This window comes from Condylostylus longicornis, unplaced genomic scaffold, assembly GCF_029603195.1.
Source record: "Condylostylus longicornis isolate FDR11 unplaced genomic scaffold, ASM2960319v2 ptg000144l, whole genome shotgun sequence".
Classification (NCBI taxonomy): domain Eukaryota; kingdom Metazoa; phylum Arthropoda; class Insecta; order Diptera; family Dolichopodidae; genus Condylostylus; species Condylostylus longicornis.
The window spans coordinates 664,350-681,757 of record NW_026578112.1 but is presented as its reverse complement, the minus strand read 5'-3'; the positions used below and the strand labels follow the sequence as shown (position 1 = coordinate 681,757).

At 22.3% G+C, this 17,408-nt stretch overlaps 1 protein-coding gene across 14 annotated transcripts in view; it reads right to left on the bottom strand.

The window, feature by feature from the left end:
• The window catches only part of LOC129615681 (TLD domain-containing protein 2), a 112,964-nt gene that overhangs the window by 60,309 nt on the left and 35,247 nt on the right, over positions 1–17,408 (bottom strand). For 11 of the 14 annotated variants that reach the window (XM_055531013.1, XM_055531020.1, XM_055531022.1 and 8 more), the window contains exons 3-4: positions 13,818–13,889; positions 6,386–6,492 (exon numbers count right to left, since the gene is read on the bottom strand). In XM_055531013.1, the coding sequence (XP_055386988.1) occupies positions 6,386–6,492; positions 13,818–13,889 (179 nt within the window). The remainder of the gene's footprint in view (positions 1–6,385; positions 6,493–13,817; positions 13,890–17,408) is intronic. The other 3 variants (XM_055531018.1, XM_055531031.1, XM_055531019.1) reach the window with 1 other exon arrangement.

The following is a 17,408-nucleotide window of genomic DNA, read 5'->3' as shown; positions in this document are numbered from 1 at the left end:
TATCAAAAAGTTTATTTTTATTTTTTGTTAATATGTATAGGAAAAAGTACACACGTATATGTGTAAATAAATAATATAGATTTGTGACTTAACTGTTTATTTTTGGTTCTGGTCGTTTTGTGTATTCAAATAATATAAAATGCTCAAACAATAACAGTTTTGTTTGTTTTATTTCTAAATTTGATTTTGATACGAAAATAGCAAATTCTTTTTTATTAAATTTGTTGCGATAAATTAAAAGATTTTCCATTTTTTAAATTTAAAATTTTTTTTTCTGTTCTGACTAAATTAAATTAATTTCTCATACTAACGTATACTGAGTAATGGTCCAAAAATTTTTCCAAAACTGATTAGTAGAAAACCGATTTTTTTTTTTGTGTATAAAAATCAAGTATTGACATAAAAATAAAATTATTTCAATATTTGCGTAAAATAATTTATTTATAAATGTCTTAAATATCTACTCTTTAAAATAAATCTTGGTTTACATAATGTTTATTTTAGTACATAAATTGTGTATTGCACAAACAAAAAAACAACTCTGTTAAGTATGATAACAAATTTCACCGGTTGATATTTTTGTGGTAAAAAATTCGCAAAATTAATACAGTGGAACCTTCATAGAAGGGAAATCTTTAATAAATTCCTTTCAGTAAAGTATTAATTTTGAAAAATCAAAGTTTAACTATAATATTGGAATTTCGGGGGGGTTACAGTAGATTTTTTTTTAAAAAATTTTGTATAAACAAAATTTCAAATTTTGACATTTGATTTTCGACAAATCCAAAAGTCTCATTCATATATTCACACTCATTGATTCGCATTTTTATAAAACAAATTTATTATTATAAAAAATATGATAGGTAAACTAAAATTGACTCATCTGTATATCATATATGTACACATGTATAAAAGCTATAGTATAGTAGTAGAACTGTTTGTTTAAAGATAAGAAAAGAAATTGATATTTTATTGGGAAAGAATATAATTATTGAACTTTTGCAATACATGTACATACATATGTATGTAATTATGTACTACCCATTTAGGTAAATATATATACATATAATGCGTACATTTTAGACATATTTTATACAGGGGGGGTCCGCAACTGGTGTTTAAGTTTTCGAGTGTAATTCGTTGTAGCTTTTTAGGAAAAAAATGTTCGTATTAGAGGAAAGAACTCGGCTTCACAGTGACAGTTTTAACGGATTAAAAATCAGACTGAAAAAAATCTGTATGATAGATATCCACAACGATGAAGGTCTATAAATAGAGCAAAAAAAAGGTACGAACGCCGCATTCTTTTAGCTTTAACAGTTCTGTAGCTGCTATCGATATTATTGTCAGACAGAATTTTGTCCAATAAATTAAATAAATAAGCACTTGTTGCACCACAAATTATTTACAATAATTGTATACACATGTAATATAAAATTTTGTGGGTTTTACAAAATATTTTTAAATTTTAAAATCATTTGTTTACAAATTGTTTCAAGCAACACTAATTAAACAATGAAAAAAAAAACTACGCAATCATAATTTGTTTGTGTTTTTCGTCTCAGAGAACAAGCATTTTTTAAATATTTTAATTTTTATTTTATTTAATTCACACCAAACACAAACTTAATTTCGTTTTATTGAAGTACTTTGTGAACACTAAATAAAATTCATCACAATCACTATTTTATTTGTGTGCAAGCATTAAAAATTAATTTCAAATTAATAAAACAAACAAAAAATAAAAATTAATTTAAAACTAATCAATTGTTATCTTTAAAATAATTCTATATTTTTTTATAATAATTTTGTTTTGTTTTCTATCTCAATTAATTAAAAAAAAGTGACATTTCATTAATTTCAATTCTTAGATGATTTTTTGTTAAAAATTTTAATTGAAAATTTTCTCTATTATTTAAAAAAAAATATATTTCACAACAAAACTTCAATATTTTTGTTGTATCTCGTAAAATAATAATTTTGTACTGTTATTTAATTGTATAAGTATATTTATATGCATAGTGTAGTTTTAAGTGCAGCTAACCGCAAAAGGGAGCAGACGATTAAAAACTGATTGAAATATTAAATTTTTGTATTTCACTTAATTTCATTATCCAAGTTTTCTATCCATCTTATTCTTATATTTTTGATCATTTCAACTATAATTTTAACAATTATTTCAAAAATTTATAGCTACGAATTGAAATGTTACCAGAGTGATAAAAATTGTGACATTGTTTAATATTTAATCATGAAATTATTGAATGAATGTTAGTTGTCTACATTAGTAGATAATACATGCATAATTACCGTTATCTCTATTTAGACTAAAATGATAGAGCTCAGACATCACGTCAAAATTTATTAATTTTGCTACGAAAATTATAATAAAAATAAATAGGTAATCATTTTATCATAGCTGATCATTTTATCATTAAAAAATTTGACAATAAGTCTAATGAGAACTACAGTAATTTTCCGTCAGACAAAGCCAATGTCAAACAGTTCGACTTGAATTAAATCTTAGATTTTGTCGTATATCGTTGTCGTATGTCGTGTAAGGATCGTAAAACTAGAATCATTATTCGCTTAACTTCAAATAATAGTTTTTCAAATTTCGCAATCATTTTCTGTAATTAAGTAAATTTTACGATCAATATGTCTGTTAAATTTTTTATAAGAGTGATCAGCATTAAATTAAATTAATAAGTGAACTTTAATAGAAAATAATTAAGAAGTATACATGTACAACAGAAGAACAGATTTTTCACATATCTCGAATTCAATTTTACACTAAAGTTTTAAGGTTGTGAAGTAAATATGAAGATAACAAGTGAAAATTTGTTTTATACTTATTTATATAAATAGTTTGGCAATCCCATATTTGTAATCAAATATTTTGTATCTACTAATTGATATAAGATTATAATTTTATATACTAGTATATATATACATATATTGTGTGCATAGTTAAACATGCATATACACAAATGTGATTTAAATGCAGACGATATGTGAATTTGTTTTCAATTTTTACAATAAACTTGACATAATAAAAATATCAGCAGTATTTTTGTTAGCCGTGATAATAAATATAGTAGTGCATGTACATATATATGGAACTATATATACATAGTAGATTCCCGTAATGCAAGTGTATCTGCAATGATGTAAATATACATATAATTATAAAAATATTTACATTCCAAGCTACAACAATTTGAATAATTCAGCATATTCTTGAATATTATGTACACATATGCATATATACTCGTATGTAAGTATAAAAAAAAATCCTGGTACTAAGAATTATTCCAGTAAATGGCAAGTGTGAATTTCAGTAAAATTATAATTTTTGTATTAGGTTAATACGAGTAGTAATATATCGTATGTACATAGAAATTATGGTCTCAATTTTTACAATAAAGAAATTTTAAATGGTTCTAATAACTGCAACTCTTGGAAGAAGTTACTTCTGAAACCACTTCTATGAATCTAAAACTAAATAATGGCTTTGCTTGTAAATCACCTTACAAATCTCTTAGTTATTAAAATCCAATTTGTTCAAAATTCAATTCGTTAATCGTTAAATTTCAATACAAACAAAATTTTTAATTCTCGTAATTATTACAATTTGCATAGACACACTCGAGTATTCAAATTGAAAAACAATTGCTACACATTAGGAATTTGACCGTAAATTAAACCATACTTTTTAGCTTAACTTGGTAATACGACACGACGAATAGTAAAAGCATAACAAAAATTATGATTATAAAGCACGTTTAATTGTTGTTTATTAAATAATTGATTCAAAAGTAAAAATTTTTAAACAGTTTAAGATAAAATGTTGTTGTTTACAAACAGAAAGATTTTTGCTTAGTACGTGATTTTCTTTTGTCGTTTAATGCACTGCAATTCTTTTTTTTTTTATAAACAGTGCAGAAGAAATTTTGCAAACGAATTTGTTTTAATTATTTTTTAAATAAAAGTTTTTGACTTCCACTGGTTTTCATATTAGGATATTGCACATATTTCATTATGAAGGCCTGATTAAAAAGAAGTAAGTACGCCCCTATTGCAAGTTTGGCAATGCTCGCTACAGGAGAAAAGGAAAACTTGACAAAATTTTCCAAATTGAAAATTGAAAACTAGCCGAAAAAGATGAAATAACCCGATTTTTGTGTAACCAACTCAAAGTTAACTGCAAAGTAGTACTACGAACAGTTTGTGAGAACGACAAAATCTAAGATTTAATCTGACTGTGGTGAAAGCCGCATACGCAAACATTGCTGACATCAAACTTTATCTGGGTAATTACCCCCTTTTTGGGTAATTACCCACGCATTTTCCTGTGGTACCAGCATAATTTGATACATCCCTACTTTCACAATGACATATAGTTGTAGTTATATTTGAAATACTTTGTTCGTTTTGAGTGCATATGTACCTAAAATTCAAAGAGGTACGCCCATTTTTTTTTGATTAATTAAATTTATTCTAGCCAACTGATATGTAGTATTCTTTTAATAAAAACGTGCATGTTATTTAAATATTTCAGCAAACTTTTCGATTTAAATTTGATTGTTTTTTTACTATTACTCACATGGATACATTGTACTTTATACTAGGCCACATATAAAATACAAACTTGCTACTGAACTTTACGCAGCATTGTAAATTTCATTGTATATATACAAAATTAATGAAAATATAAAAAGGAATTAAGCTTATGTAAATATAAACATTTTTAATTATTCATAATGATAACTGTTTGACGTATTTAAATAATTCTTAAAATAATAAATACTACCGAGTATAATAGCAGCATAAATAATTTGTAAGTAAGATGCATATTGAAAGCGAAATGTTTAGAATTAATCAAGTAAATGGATTTTTCTTCAAAATAAATATTGGAACTGGTAAGTTATACTTAAATTTTACTTTTGGAGAGCAGTATTTGGTTTAGCAATTTATTTTTGAAGTATCAATCAAATAATTGTGTGTGAATAAGTTTTTTTTAGGTTGTGCTGCTGATATTTTTATGGATATATCCAGAAATAAAATACATATTCAACTTCATTCCATCATCGATAACTCTGAGATTAACTTCCTTGAGTACAATGGAAGAAATACCCGTGTATTACAAAAACGCTTCTGGATGAATGCCAAGATAAAAATTTTAAAAATAATGGATTAAATTGACCATAGTCGTATTTTCGCTGGAAATATAACAAAAATAAATCTGTTTTGTGGATTTGCTTCTATATACATGTATGGTGACATGTAGTCTTATTGCAATACCTATAATTTATACTTTGTTTTGTCCAAAGTAATAAATGTGGCGACTCTTTATAACAAACAATTTGTAGTAAATAAGGTGTTATGTAAAATCAATAAGAATTTTATGTATTGGATTGGAACAAAATGAATAATGATGTCATAAAAAGTTTTTTTATTTATGGAAAAATTAGATATTATTAAAAATTTTTAATAAATAACTATTTAATTTTACAATTACGATTTAACGGCAGGCTTTCAGTGTCATTATTAAGACGCTTACAATGAAGCATGTACGTTATTAAGGTGTTTGCAATGTCACTGTTTCAAAAATTATTTGCTTACCAAAAGGAAATTTCTTGTTCTGTTTTGTTTTCATGCCCTCAATTATATCGAATAGTAAGTATACATATGTCTGTTCGTCAATTGTTAAAAAGCCCATTTGTAAATAAAAAAAACTTGAGAATTAAACCCTAGTACGGATGCTGTGGATTCCCAGTGATCACAATAACCATATTTCCAAAAATATTTTTGCTACAGCCTATTATCATATATTGGCAGAATTTGTGGATTCCCAGTGATCACAAAAAACACTTAAAACCGCTCTATCTCTTCTATTTTAGCAAGAAAACGCGTTTAGAGTTTTCCAAAAGATTTTTTTAAATATCTCCAAAAATATTTTTGCTACAGCCTATTATCATATATTGGCAGAATCTGTGGATTCCCAGTGATCACAATAAACACTTAAAACCGCTCTATCTCTTCTATTTTAGCAAGAAAACGCGTTTAAAGTTTTCCAAAAGATTTTTTTAAATATCTCCAAAAATATTTTTGCTACAGCCTATTATCATATATTGGCAGAATCTGTGGATTCCCAGTGATCACAAAAATCACTCTATCTCTTCTAGTTTAGCCATAAAACGCGTTTATTTTTGTATTGTTTGTAGTCTGTCGCATTTCCCGAAAACGATTTTAAGAAGACCATTAAAACAATTTAACTAATATGCTTGTTAAGAAAGATGTGATAAGCTTTATATAGCTTCAATTATATCAAAGTAGTTATTTGATAATTTTAATAAATAATACTTATATAATTGTTAATTACCTTTTGATAGACGATCAACACTTTCAAAACGTCCTTCAACTTTTGATCTTAATGAATCCAAATCAAAAGGTGCTGCTAAGCCATGATCAACACTTCTTGATTTACTCCTAAAATGTATGAAAAAAGAATGCAAATAAAAAGAAATTCAATATTCAGTAAAATTTCTTCAAAAACTTAAAAAAATTTAAAACTTAAAAATTAAGAAAAAATTAAATTGAATAACAAATTTATAATAATTTAAATAGAATATGAATTCAATAATTTTTAACTTAATTATAAAATTTAATTCCATTTTTCAGTTAATTCTTCATAATTAACCATTAATTTAATTAATTCAATTAGCATTCCACCTTAAATGTGTGTTAATTACAAAATTAAAATATTTTGCAAAGCATTTGGAAAGCAAATTTCCCTATTATTATTTGTTTAAATAAACCAAATTTAAAATATACTGAAAAAATATTTAAAATATTAATTGAATGCAATGTGAAGGGAAATTCTCTCCAGTTTGAATAACACTTAGTCTTCTTTAATTATGATTTTCTCTTCTTTAGCATTAAGAATTTCGAATAGAAATGTATTTTACATATGAAACATATAGTTTTATAATTTTTTTCATGTTTCTGTATTAACATTATAATTTTAACAAAATTTATAATAATTTAACAATTGTACTACAATAACTGTACAATTATAATAAATAAATCTTCTTATAATTTGAAACAATGCAATCAGAAACTGTTTGATATTTTCTAATATTTTCTTTGTATCATATAAAATTTTTTTTGTACAAATTCAAATTCAATAAATATACAAACTTCATAATTAATATTAAGTGTGCATTCATTCATTCTTCATTAAAAATATTATAATTTCCTCAAAAACTACATACGTACATGTGTATTTTTTTAACCCAACTTATAAAATATTTAACATATATATATACAAATAATATTGTATATATGAAACCATGAAAATTTTTTAACCATGAAATTTTTAAGAATCATCGTAATATTTTTTTTTTTTTAAAGTATTTTGTATAATATAGAAAATTCATATTATATGTATGTTATTATGACACTCCAAGGTATACTATGAAAACAAATTATTAACAAGTATATTTCATATGTTTAAGAATATCTGACATAAACCTACACATAAACATTATTAATGCAATACGAGTATTAAAATGAACTTCATAATTAAATATTTATTACAAAAAATTTTGAAAAAAAAAATTATCATTGGTCATTATTAGAAGTGTATTGCATATAGAAGTGTATTATAATTAATTATAGATATTAATTTAGTATATATGCGAGTATTTTGTTGTACCGGATGCATTTATGACAATATTCTATAATTTTAATACTTATATACAAATTTCATTTCAAATAAGCATTTCCGTATTATAATTACAATTTTTAATACGATTAAAAATGCATTTAAATTATTACCATATTTTTTTTTTTTAATTAAGTAATTAATCATTCATTTTACTTCAAAAACCACAATATACATATATTTTATTTAAATTATATAAATAATATTATAATATTATTAGTTTTATTGTAGAACACAATTACATATATTATAATTGAATGTATTGAATTTGTTTAGTACAATTGTAAATTGTAAATAGTAGGAAAATTTTTTAAAAATTTGAATAATATAAAAAAAACAAAATTATTTATTGATTGGTGGAGAGCACAAATAAAAAAAAAATTCACTATATTAGTATAATTTTAATAGCTACTTAAATGAAATTATTTAGAAAAACAAAAAAAAAACAGGCCATAAAATTATTATCATAGTTAATGATAAATCAATGTCAAATATTGTGTTTTGTTACTATACACTTATTTGTTTTTTCGTATGTTAGAGGGAGCATATCTACACTTATTTGTTTTTTAATTAAAATTGTGATCGATCACATTTAATATTTATATTAAAATATTATTTTATATTTACATTTTTTTTTCAAAATTCATGCTGAGAAATATCTTTGTAAAAACAATTTATTGAATTTATTAATTATTGTAAAAAAAATTAAAATCTTGAATATTGTGGTTTTGCTTGAATACTCTACTACACGCAAACAAATTATATTGCATTTCAAATCTAAAGAAATAGGAAAATTTTACTATTTTATAAAAGGTATGAATAATTTTCATGTTAATTGCAATTTTTCATGTACATATGTAATAAATTCATAAGATTTTGATCGTTCTTTAAAATATTCGATTAGTCTACCATTTTAAAATTTCTAATTGAATTTTATCAAAATTTAAATTTTTATTATTAACTCCCAGGCTATATTTTAAAAGAATTTTCGTTCTATTTTTAAGGAATTGTCGGAAAATTTAATTTTTTATAATATTTTATATGTTGAAATTTCCATTGAAATTATTTTATGCTTTAACTATATAACCCATGAAATTTTTTTGATTTTACGATATTACAACTTTAAAATATAATCGAAAGGCTCAGAAGCAAAGTATCCTAATCATCACTCTCAAAATTTTTGCTTTTTTGTTAAAAATGTGTATAAAATTATGTTAAAAATAATAACATCTTCATAAAAATAAACGAAAACTAAAATTCCTACTCTTATCTTTTCGAAAAATCGTTTAAAGTATTTTAAAAAAATAAAATATTAAATCTCATTAAATTTCGGTAAAAAATGTATGTGGGTAAGGCGGTTTTATTTCTGAGCCCATCAATTAAGAACATTAGAATAATTTTTTTTTTCTATTTAACATCAATGAAATATTGCGTAAACTGTTATATGTATAAAGCTTTTCAAATACCTAACAATAACAATAAAAACTACTCATAATGAAGATTTGAACTTGAATTTTCATTAAGTCTTTGAATAGAATCTCAATTAGAATTTTTAGTAGACATAACAAACAATTTTATTGGCAAGTCAAATAACAAAGAAACAGAGTGATTTATTGAGATTAAGATTATTTGCTTTTTTAAATTTTCATAATTTCACACAAAAAAAGACAATATTAAATTTTTATAGTAATGCAAACTTATTATTTTCCAAATGAAGTTTCACTTTTAGAGTATACGAGTATGCACATATTTAAATTGTTAACTTTGATTTTTAATTCTCAGACTAAGGAAATTGTAAAATAATTTTTTTTTTGATTTATTATTATAGTCTATTACAAGTTATACATATTTTTAGGTCACGATTTTGGATTTAGAATTAGAAAAAAACAAAAAGCATTTATAAATGAGACAAGAGTATTTACAATAAAAATTTTTTTATATATATTTTACGAGTATACATGGATATGCAAACATAATATATAAGTAGGAAATAATTTTTGATTGATTGATTACTTGATTGATTTTGTTATATAAGTGTATAATATTATATAGATAATGTTATAATATTGTGCATAATAGTTAATATAATTTAAATAGAATAGAATATTTGTAAAGAATTTAAATAATTATTGAAAATAGGCAAAAAAAAAATGTGTTATAAAAATGTAGATAATATGCGTTTTTCCGGATTTGTTTGTCTAAGAAATATTTTATTGAGACTGAAATGAAATTATATGTGCATATGTAAATGTAAAAGAAAATGTTATACATATTTTTCTTTTTCAAGGAATTTGTGTTGAAAAGACGCATGTATTATACAGTTACATTAAAATTTTTTTTATTACTAATTACTTTTTAATGTTATACTAAAAGTGTATAATAGATTAAAATATTTTTGTTAAATTAAAAATAATGTCGGGTTTTGTTGCATTTAATCCCAAACAATTCCGATCAATGGCATTTTATCAAATATTCAGTGCAAATTCAATACATTGCATAAGCTCCGAAATAATTTTTGAGTTTTTTTTTGTTAATTATGAGGAAATTATGAAAAAATTTAAAAATATCACCGTAGCCACCGTTTAAAATATGATTTATTACACTTGTACTTTTATTTATTAAAATATTTGAAATTATTTTTTATCACAGTTCACAGTTATATAAAATTTTGTTTATATGCGCACTTTTGTTTTAATTTTAAATTACAGGCGATTTACACGATTTTTATGAATTTGAATTTTAGTTTTGCAAGATTTTTGGAAAAAAAATTCTTAATTATGTTAATTATGACGTTAACAAAACATAATGTAAATTTGATACAAAATAATATTTTTTTAAATTAATTAATATTGAATTCATATTTTATCTTAATTTTTATTAATATTTAATATTTTTTTTATAAAATAAATTTAAAAAAAATTAATAAATAAAAAGGGACTAAAAATTTATTTTAAAATTCAATATTTTAATATTAATAAATAAATAATTTAATATATAATTATACTGCAAGTTTGTTATACAAAAATATTTTTTTATATAGCATAGTGAGCAAAAACATTAATATTATGATTATTTTGAGCAAAAACATTAATATTATGATTATTTTAAAAATTCATATACATATTATACATTATAGATTGTTATACAAAATTTATATTAATAAACGCATATTTTATAACAATGAAAAAGTAATATATGTACTTATAATATAAGGGTTAATGCGAACATGCATTAATTAAAACAATAATGAATATAATATACATAATATATTAATATATAATTTAAAATATGTTACATAATATTATTTAAAAGTTCATACATTTTGAACATTGTGAATATTAACAAATAATCTGACAAAAAGCCAGATTAGAACAAAAATTAAAACAACATGCTATAAAATTTATAAAATTTTAATTATTGTAGTTTAGAATTTAACATCAATATTAACGCATTATAACTGTTATATTCTACATAAATTATAAAATTTATGCTTAATACGTTTTGTGAGAATGCAAAATAAAATGTTGCTGTGTGTATTGAAGCGTTTGTTTTGTAATATTTTATGTGAAAAAACAGAAAATATTGCATTTGTAGCATTTATGCTTTTTTATAATATTATAATAAGCTTTTTTGTTTCGTTACATGAGTACAAGGTGTTTTGAAAATATAAAATCCAAAAACAAAATTTAACAAAATTTATTATTAGGCGTTATAATACGCTATAAAAATTTTTTCCATTCCGAAACTAGATGAATTTCTATAATTTTAAAATTTTTCTCTTAACATATTTGATTGTTTTGTTTCTGCTATTTTACATATTCAAGAAAATATTGACAGAAAGTTTGGCATATATCGAGAATAGTTAATTGACATAATTAGGTTTTATAATATATTTAAATACATACTTAAAGTATTTTAATTTATTTCCTAAATAATTTTTTTTAATAAATCCTATATATGTATATAGATGTGTAATCAAAAAATAATTATTATTGCGAAATGATTAGCTTTATAAAAAATTTTTATCCATGGTATCATCATGGTATTTTTACTCATTTTCAGAAAATATTGTAAATATGATATTAAGCCTATTTATAATCAATTTTAAAGCGAATTTTAAATTGTTTAATTATTTAAAAATATTTTCTAATTTTTATCTAGTAATTTTCATAACACCATGTACTTTATAAAATATGTATTATTCTTTCTGAAAAGCATAAATTATTTAAGTGTCTACTATATACATATATATGACTATATATGTGTTTATACTTACTACATTCAAGATTACGACTATAGGTATTGTTTTTTTTTTCACATTTTGTAACCATTTTTAGATATTGAAATAAATTAAAAAATCCTTCAATTTTAAAAAAAAAAATATTTTGTAATGTAATACAATATTTTCACATTATAAATGAAGATAACAATCATTTTAAATAGCATACACTCATTATGTACCTATTTACAAGTATATGTACATATTATGTAAGTTGCTCATGTACATATGTAAACTTTTCATAAATTGAGTTAAATAGGCGCGAAAAGAACATTAATTTCTTAATTAAGTAACAAAATGTCATGCAATTTTATAATTAAATTTTTAACAAAATGAATTTGTAAAAAAAAACTACTTAGTAAAATAAATAAATTATAAGAAATGTATGTACGTGTATATGTATGCAGTATATAATATGAAAAACAAAATTGAAATGTGAAAAATTTTAATTGTTTTATTAATTTTTTCCTTTTTATATTAGAAAACAAAAACCATTTGATTTCTTTTTGGTTTTTAAAATTTTATTTAATAAGAAATGAAATATTTTTTTTAATTAAATTATAAATTATGTTGTTTATTTACCTGACAATTAATAATATTGATAAACTGGAATTTATTACTTTTTTTCTAATAATTATTTTTTTTATATATGGCACGGATATTTATGTAAATATGTATGTATGTATTTCCAATATTTTGACTCTTAAAATTTTTATGTCACTTTTGCAATATTTCTTAATTAATAAATATGAATGGGTAAGCTTTTTTTTGTTTATGACCATATTTTGACCGTAAAATCTTCGTTATAAACAGAAAATCGTTCTATGTGGATCCGCACGAAAATTATACCGCCATAACGCAATTTGCCGAAAAATTTGCAAAGACTGTTTTCTCGAAAAAATTGTCAAAACTTCAATTGTATTTAAATTTTGGTACAATTTTTCGGATTTCAAATTTTACATTGATCTTGAAAAAATATTCTTTAGCGTAATTTTATTCTAAAATGTGTTCTTATAGTTTGTGGTCTAACGTAATTAATGTTAGTTACAATTCGATTATAATGTTTAAAAATATTAAATTTAATGTATTTTACATAAAAATTTTGTAAATTTTATAAATAATTTGAACACGAATACACATACATTTGTACATATGCATATTTTATATTACGATATCGTAAATGTTCAATTTAATTTCATTAATTTGATTGCTTTTTGATTTATTTGAACAAATGTTTTATTAAAATGTGTTTACATATAGAATGCATTAAATGCATAAAAATTATAAAATTAATTTTAAAATAAAAATTTATTATAGTTTTATAGCTTTAATTTTGAATGAATGAATAAACAATTCATGAAAGGCATATAAAACTCTTTGTAGATATTTTTCCTACAAAATTATTTACATATACATACGTATATCTAATTATAATAATTTCAATTTTATAATTTAATGCCATGGAAAAAATATTTCTTCTGGTTCAATAATGGCGCTTATGGCAATGTACCAATAAAATTCTTTAATTTTTCATTGAATAATTTTAAAATTTAATATAGAATTAATTTTTATTTTAATTTTCGGCATTTCTCTCGAATTCTCTAGAAATTCAGCAAAAGTGACATTTATTCAAATATTTATTTTATTAATATTTAATTATTTTAATTATATTTGAATTATTATGGAAATTATTTCAATATAATTGAAAATTTTTAACATATTATTTTATAAATAAAATTATTCTTATATAATTTTCATTACAAGACCCTATGTATATGTTAATGAAATAGTTATTATATTTCCACTTACCTTCTAATAGGTGGCGAAAGAGAATCAGCACTTCTTGTCATAATGTTGACATCTTGGCTAGCTCTACGAGACCTATATTTTTAATTTTGTTATAGATGCGATTCGTTTTTTAAAAACAATAAAAAATATTAAAAAACGAAACCAAGCAAATAAATTATGAAACCAAAAATAATAAAAAAAAAAAGAAAAACAAAAAAAAATATATTAAGCATAATGCAAGAAAAAATAATAAAAATAAAAATTATAAAAATTAAAATTAATTTTAATTATTAAATAAAAAACTACTATTATAAAAAAATTGCAGCCAATATGAAAACCAATTTTAAAAATTAAAAAAAAATAATAATTATAAAGCTCGAAATAGTCAAAATTTCTAATTATTGTATAGAAAATTTTTGGAGTCTTAAAAATTAAAATGCCTTGTACTAGGAAACAATTTGAACCACTAACGAACACAAAATTGGTTTAGTCTTGTTAAAAAAATGAACGGACCCATTTGGCAATCATCATTTTCAGTTTCTATTATTCAATTTCGACGAGTTTCGGTTTCAATTGTTCGCCTTCATAAGTTTTGTTATAATGGGTGAGAAACTTTAAGCCCGTCATTCAAACAATAAAAACCTGTGCCCTAATTTTGAAAATGCATACACTCTAAAATCTGCTTTATTAAACCATTATACAAACATAATTTTTGAGTAGATTTTTCCTATTTCCTTTCAATTTAGTTTAAAATTTAAAGAATTATTTGAATTCAATTAATTATGTGAACGAAGGATCCAATTAGGTTTGAAAAAAAAATTTTGATTCTATACAATTATTTTTTTAATTTAAGGAAACTATAGCGTCCTCATACAATATATAGCTTATTATTTGAACTTGAACAACTGAGTTATTTACAAACTAATAAATTTTTAAGTTTGAGATAAGAATTCTTATTTTGAAGTTGCGTATTATCCCTTCAAGATTATCATATAAAATATGTATGTAATTTATAATTTCCATGTTTAATTAATCAAATAAATGTATAATTTTGTAATTATAAGATTAATTAATAACAAGGGCAAATTAATAATCTATATAATCAATATCGTTAACATATTGTTGTTGCAAAAATTAATACGATTGTAAAAATGTCAAAATAATCTAAACGAGTATGAAAGCAACCTCGTTATACAGAGTAAACACAAATCATACAATTGATAATCATACAAAATTCATTGAAGTTGCACTAATGCATTAATTCTATGACAATGCATTAATTCTAAAGTTGAAATTTAAAGTTGTCTATGAAATTGACAATGCATTAATTCTAAAAATTTTATAGTCAACACTGTAATACTTTCCGTGATTCATAAACAACTAATTTTATAAGTTTCATAATCCTTTTTGACATTTTTCTCAACTATATTAAATTTGTTTTGTTTTTAACTCATAAAAGCCTTAAAATATGCTAATATAAATATTTAGGTTAAAAAAATAAATAAATCATAATATGAGTATTAAAAAAATTTACGCATACTTAAGTTTGAACTAGTTAAAAGCTATAGTCCTACTGTATATAGCATAGGCATATAAGTGTAGGCTTTTATGATTAAAATAGATAATCTAGTTTTGTTTTTTATTTTGTCAGTTCGCACCTAATAAATAAATAATTTTGTTTTAATATTTAATGTTAGTGTGCATGTTAACTATAGAAGTTGCTTATAAAATTTAAATTTATGATAGTAATAAAATTTTTATGGAGTAGTATTAAATTTATTAAAATGTAAAAAATAAATGTTAATTGTTGAAGTAGAACAGTTGTTATATAGGTATAAAGAGTAATTAATTAAAAAAATTTAATCCCTTCTCTCTATCTAGAACACAAAATTTTTTACGGATCACCTATATACACTTTCGGTTATACGGTATATATGAATTTCTCTTATACGTACTCAATAATACAAGGTAAATTCAGTTGATCATTAGATTTGTTTAATTGTAAACTATTGCTTAAATCTCAAGAGCAAAGATTCAATTAAGGTAAATTGGTTCGTCTTATGGCAGACAATTTCACTCAATATATTTTACATTCTACCACTACATAATGTATATAGTCTACTTTCAAAGTCGACTATATAGAGTTAAACTTCAATGTGATAAAATGTCCCCTAATAGCAATTATAGACTCAAATCGATTTGACGACCGGAATCGATTCTGAATCGACTTCCCTATAATATGGCACTTAATATTTTCCATTATGAATTCTTCCGATTTTCCCATGATTTCCCCATGAAGATTTTTAAATAAATTCTTAGTCTTTTCTTAAAACAAAGTATTAGAGTCTCTTAACAATAAATGCCAAAGAAAAAACCTATTCATAATATCCAAATTTCACCCAATGTATATAATAATAGGTAATATAGGTATTATTAAGTTGCAATATAATTTTAATATTGCCTACATTAATTTTATAATGCAATTTTTATCGTCTCAATAACAAGGCGATTATAATTTTATACAATTTTAAAAAGATTCTTGAACAGATTGGCCATTAAAATTACCAATATACTACAGGTGCTAGATACGATATACTATATAGAAAAATAATGTAGGTGTATGTAAAATCAATTACCCTATTAAAATTTTCATTATTTCAGGTTTTTTTTTTTATAATACATTACAGAATTTCAAAGACATTATAATTTTTTTTCAAAAAATAATCTTTTTGGAATACCAACTCTGATCAATTAATATAATTTTAATTATATTCATTGAATTAACCGAATTATATACTTAAAATTCGTATACAATATATATAAGCTTTTTGAAAATGTACATTGAAATATACGAGTAACCAAGTTACATACCGTCATTTCCTATTTAAAATTAATTTATATACTCCTGTGAACAATTGTGTAAAGTGAACAAATTTGAAGGAAATTAAATTATTTCCAAAATAGCTATGCCATCTAATAATATGTAGGTACTTGTTCGAAATTTATAAAGTTCCAACATTACGATCAAGATATCCTAAAGTGTTGATCAAGGTTATTTAATTTATTCTTTATTTTAAAATTTAATTCACTGTCAATTTTTGCGGTATATATGAAGGTACTTACGCATAATAAATATTTTATGACCATAATTAAAGTTACAAATTAATGACAATTCTATATAAAATTGAGAAGGAGGCGGGGAGGGTACTTAACAATATCCTTGAATCTGGTGATACGATAAAAATATTTTTTTATCTTTTTGTTTTAAAAATTGAACGAAAACGTAATGCTTTCCTTAATATAAAGGGAAAGAGAAAACCGATAAAAATTTAGATATAAACCAATACACACACACACATACCACGATATTTTTCATGATTTTCCAATAGTCATAAGGAAAATTAAAATCAAAACAAAAGCAAAAAGAAAAAAAAACAATGAAAATTGTGTCAACAACAGAAGAAAAAATTTTTTTTTTCACTTTTTTGTTTTCCTTTTCTTTTCCTCCTTAAATCTATTTTATTTGATTTTTTGTTTTGATTTTTATTCTGTTAATTTTCTTTTTTTTTTCAGTTTCACCTTATTTGCTTTATTTTTTCTGTTGTTTTTTTT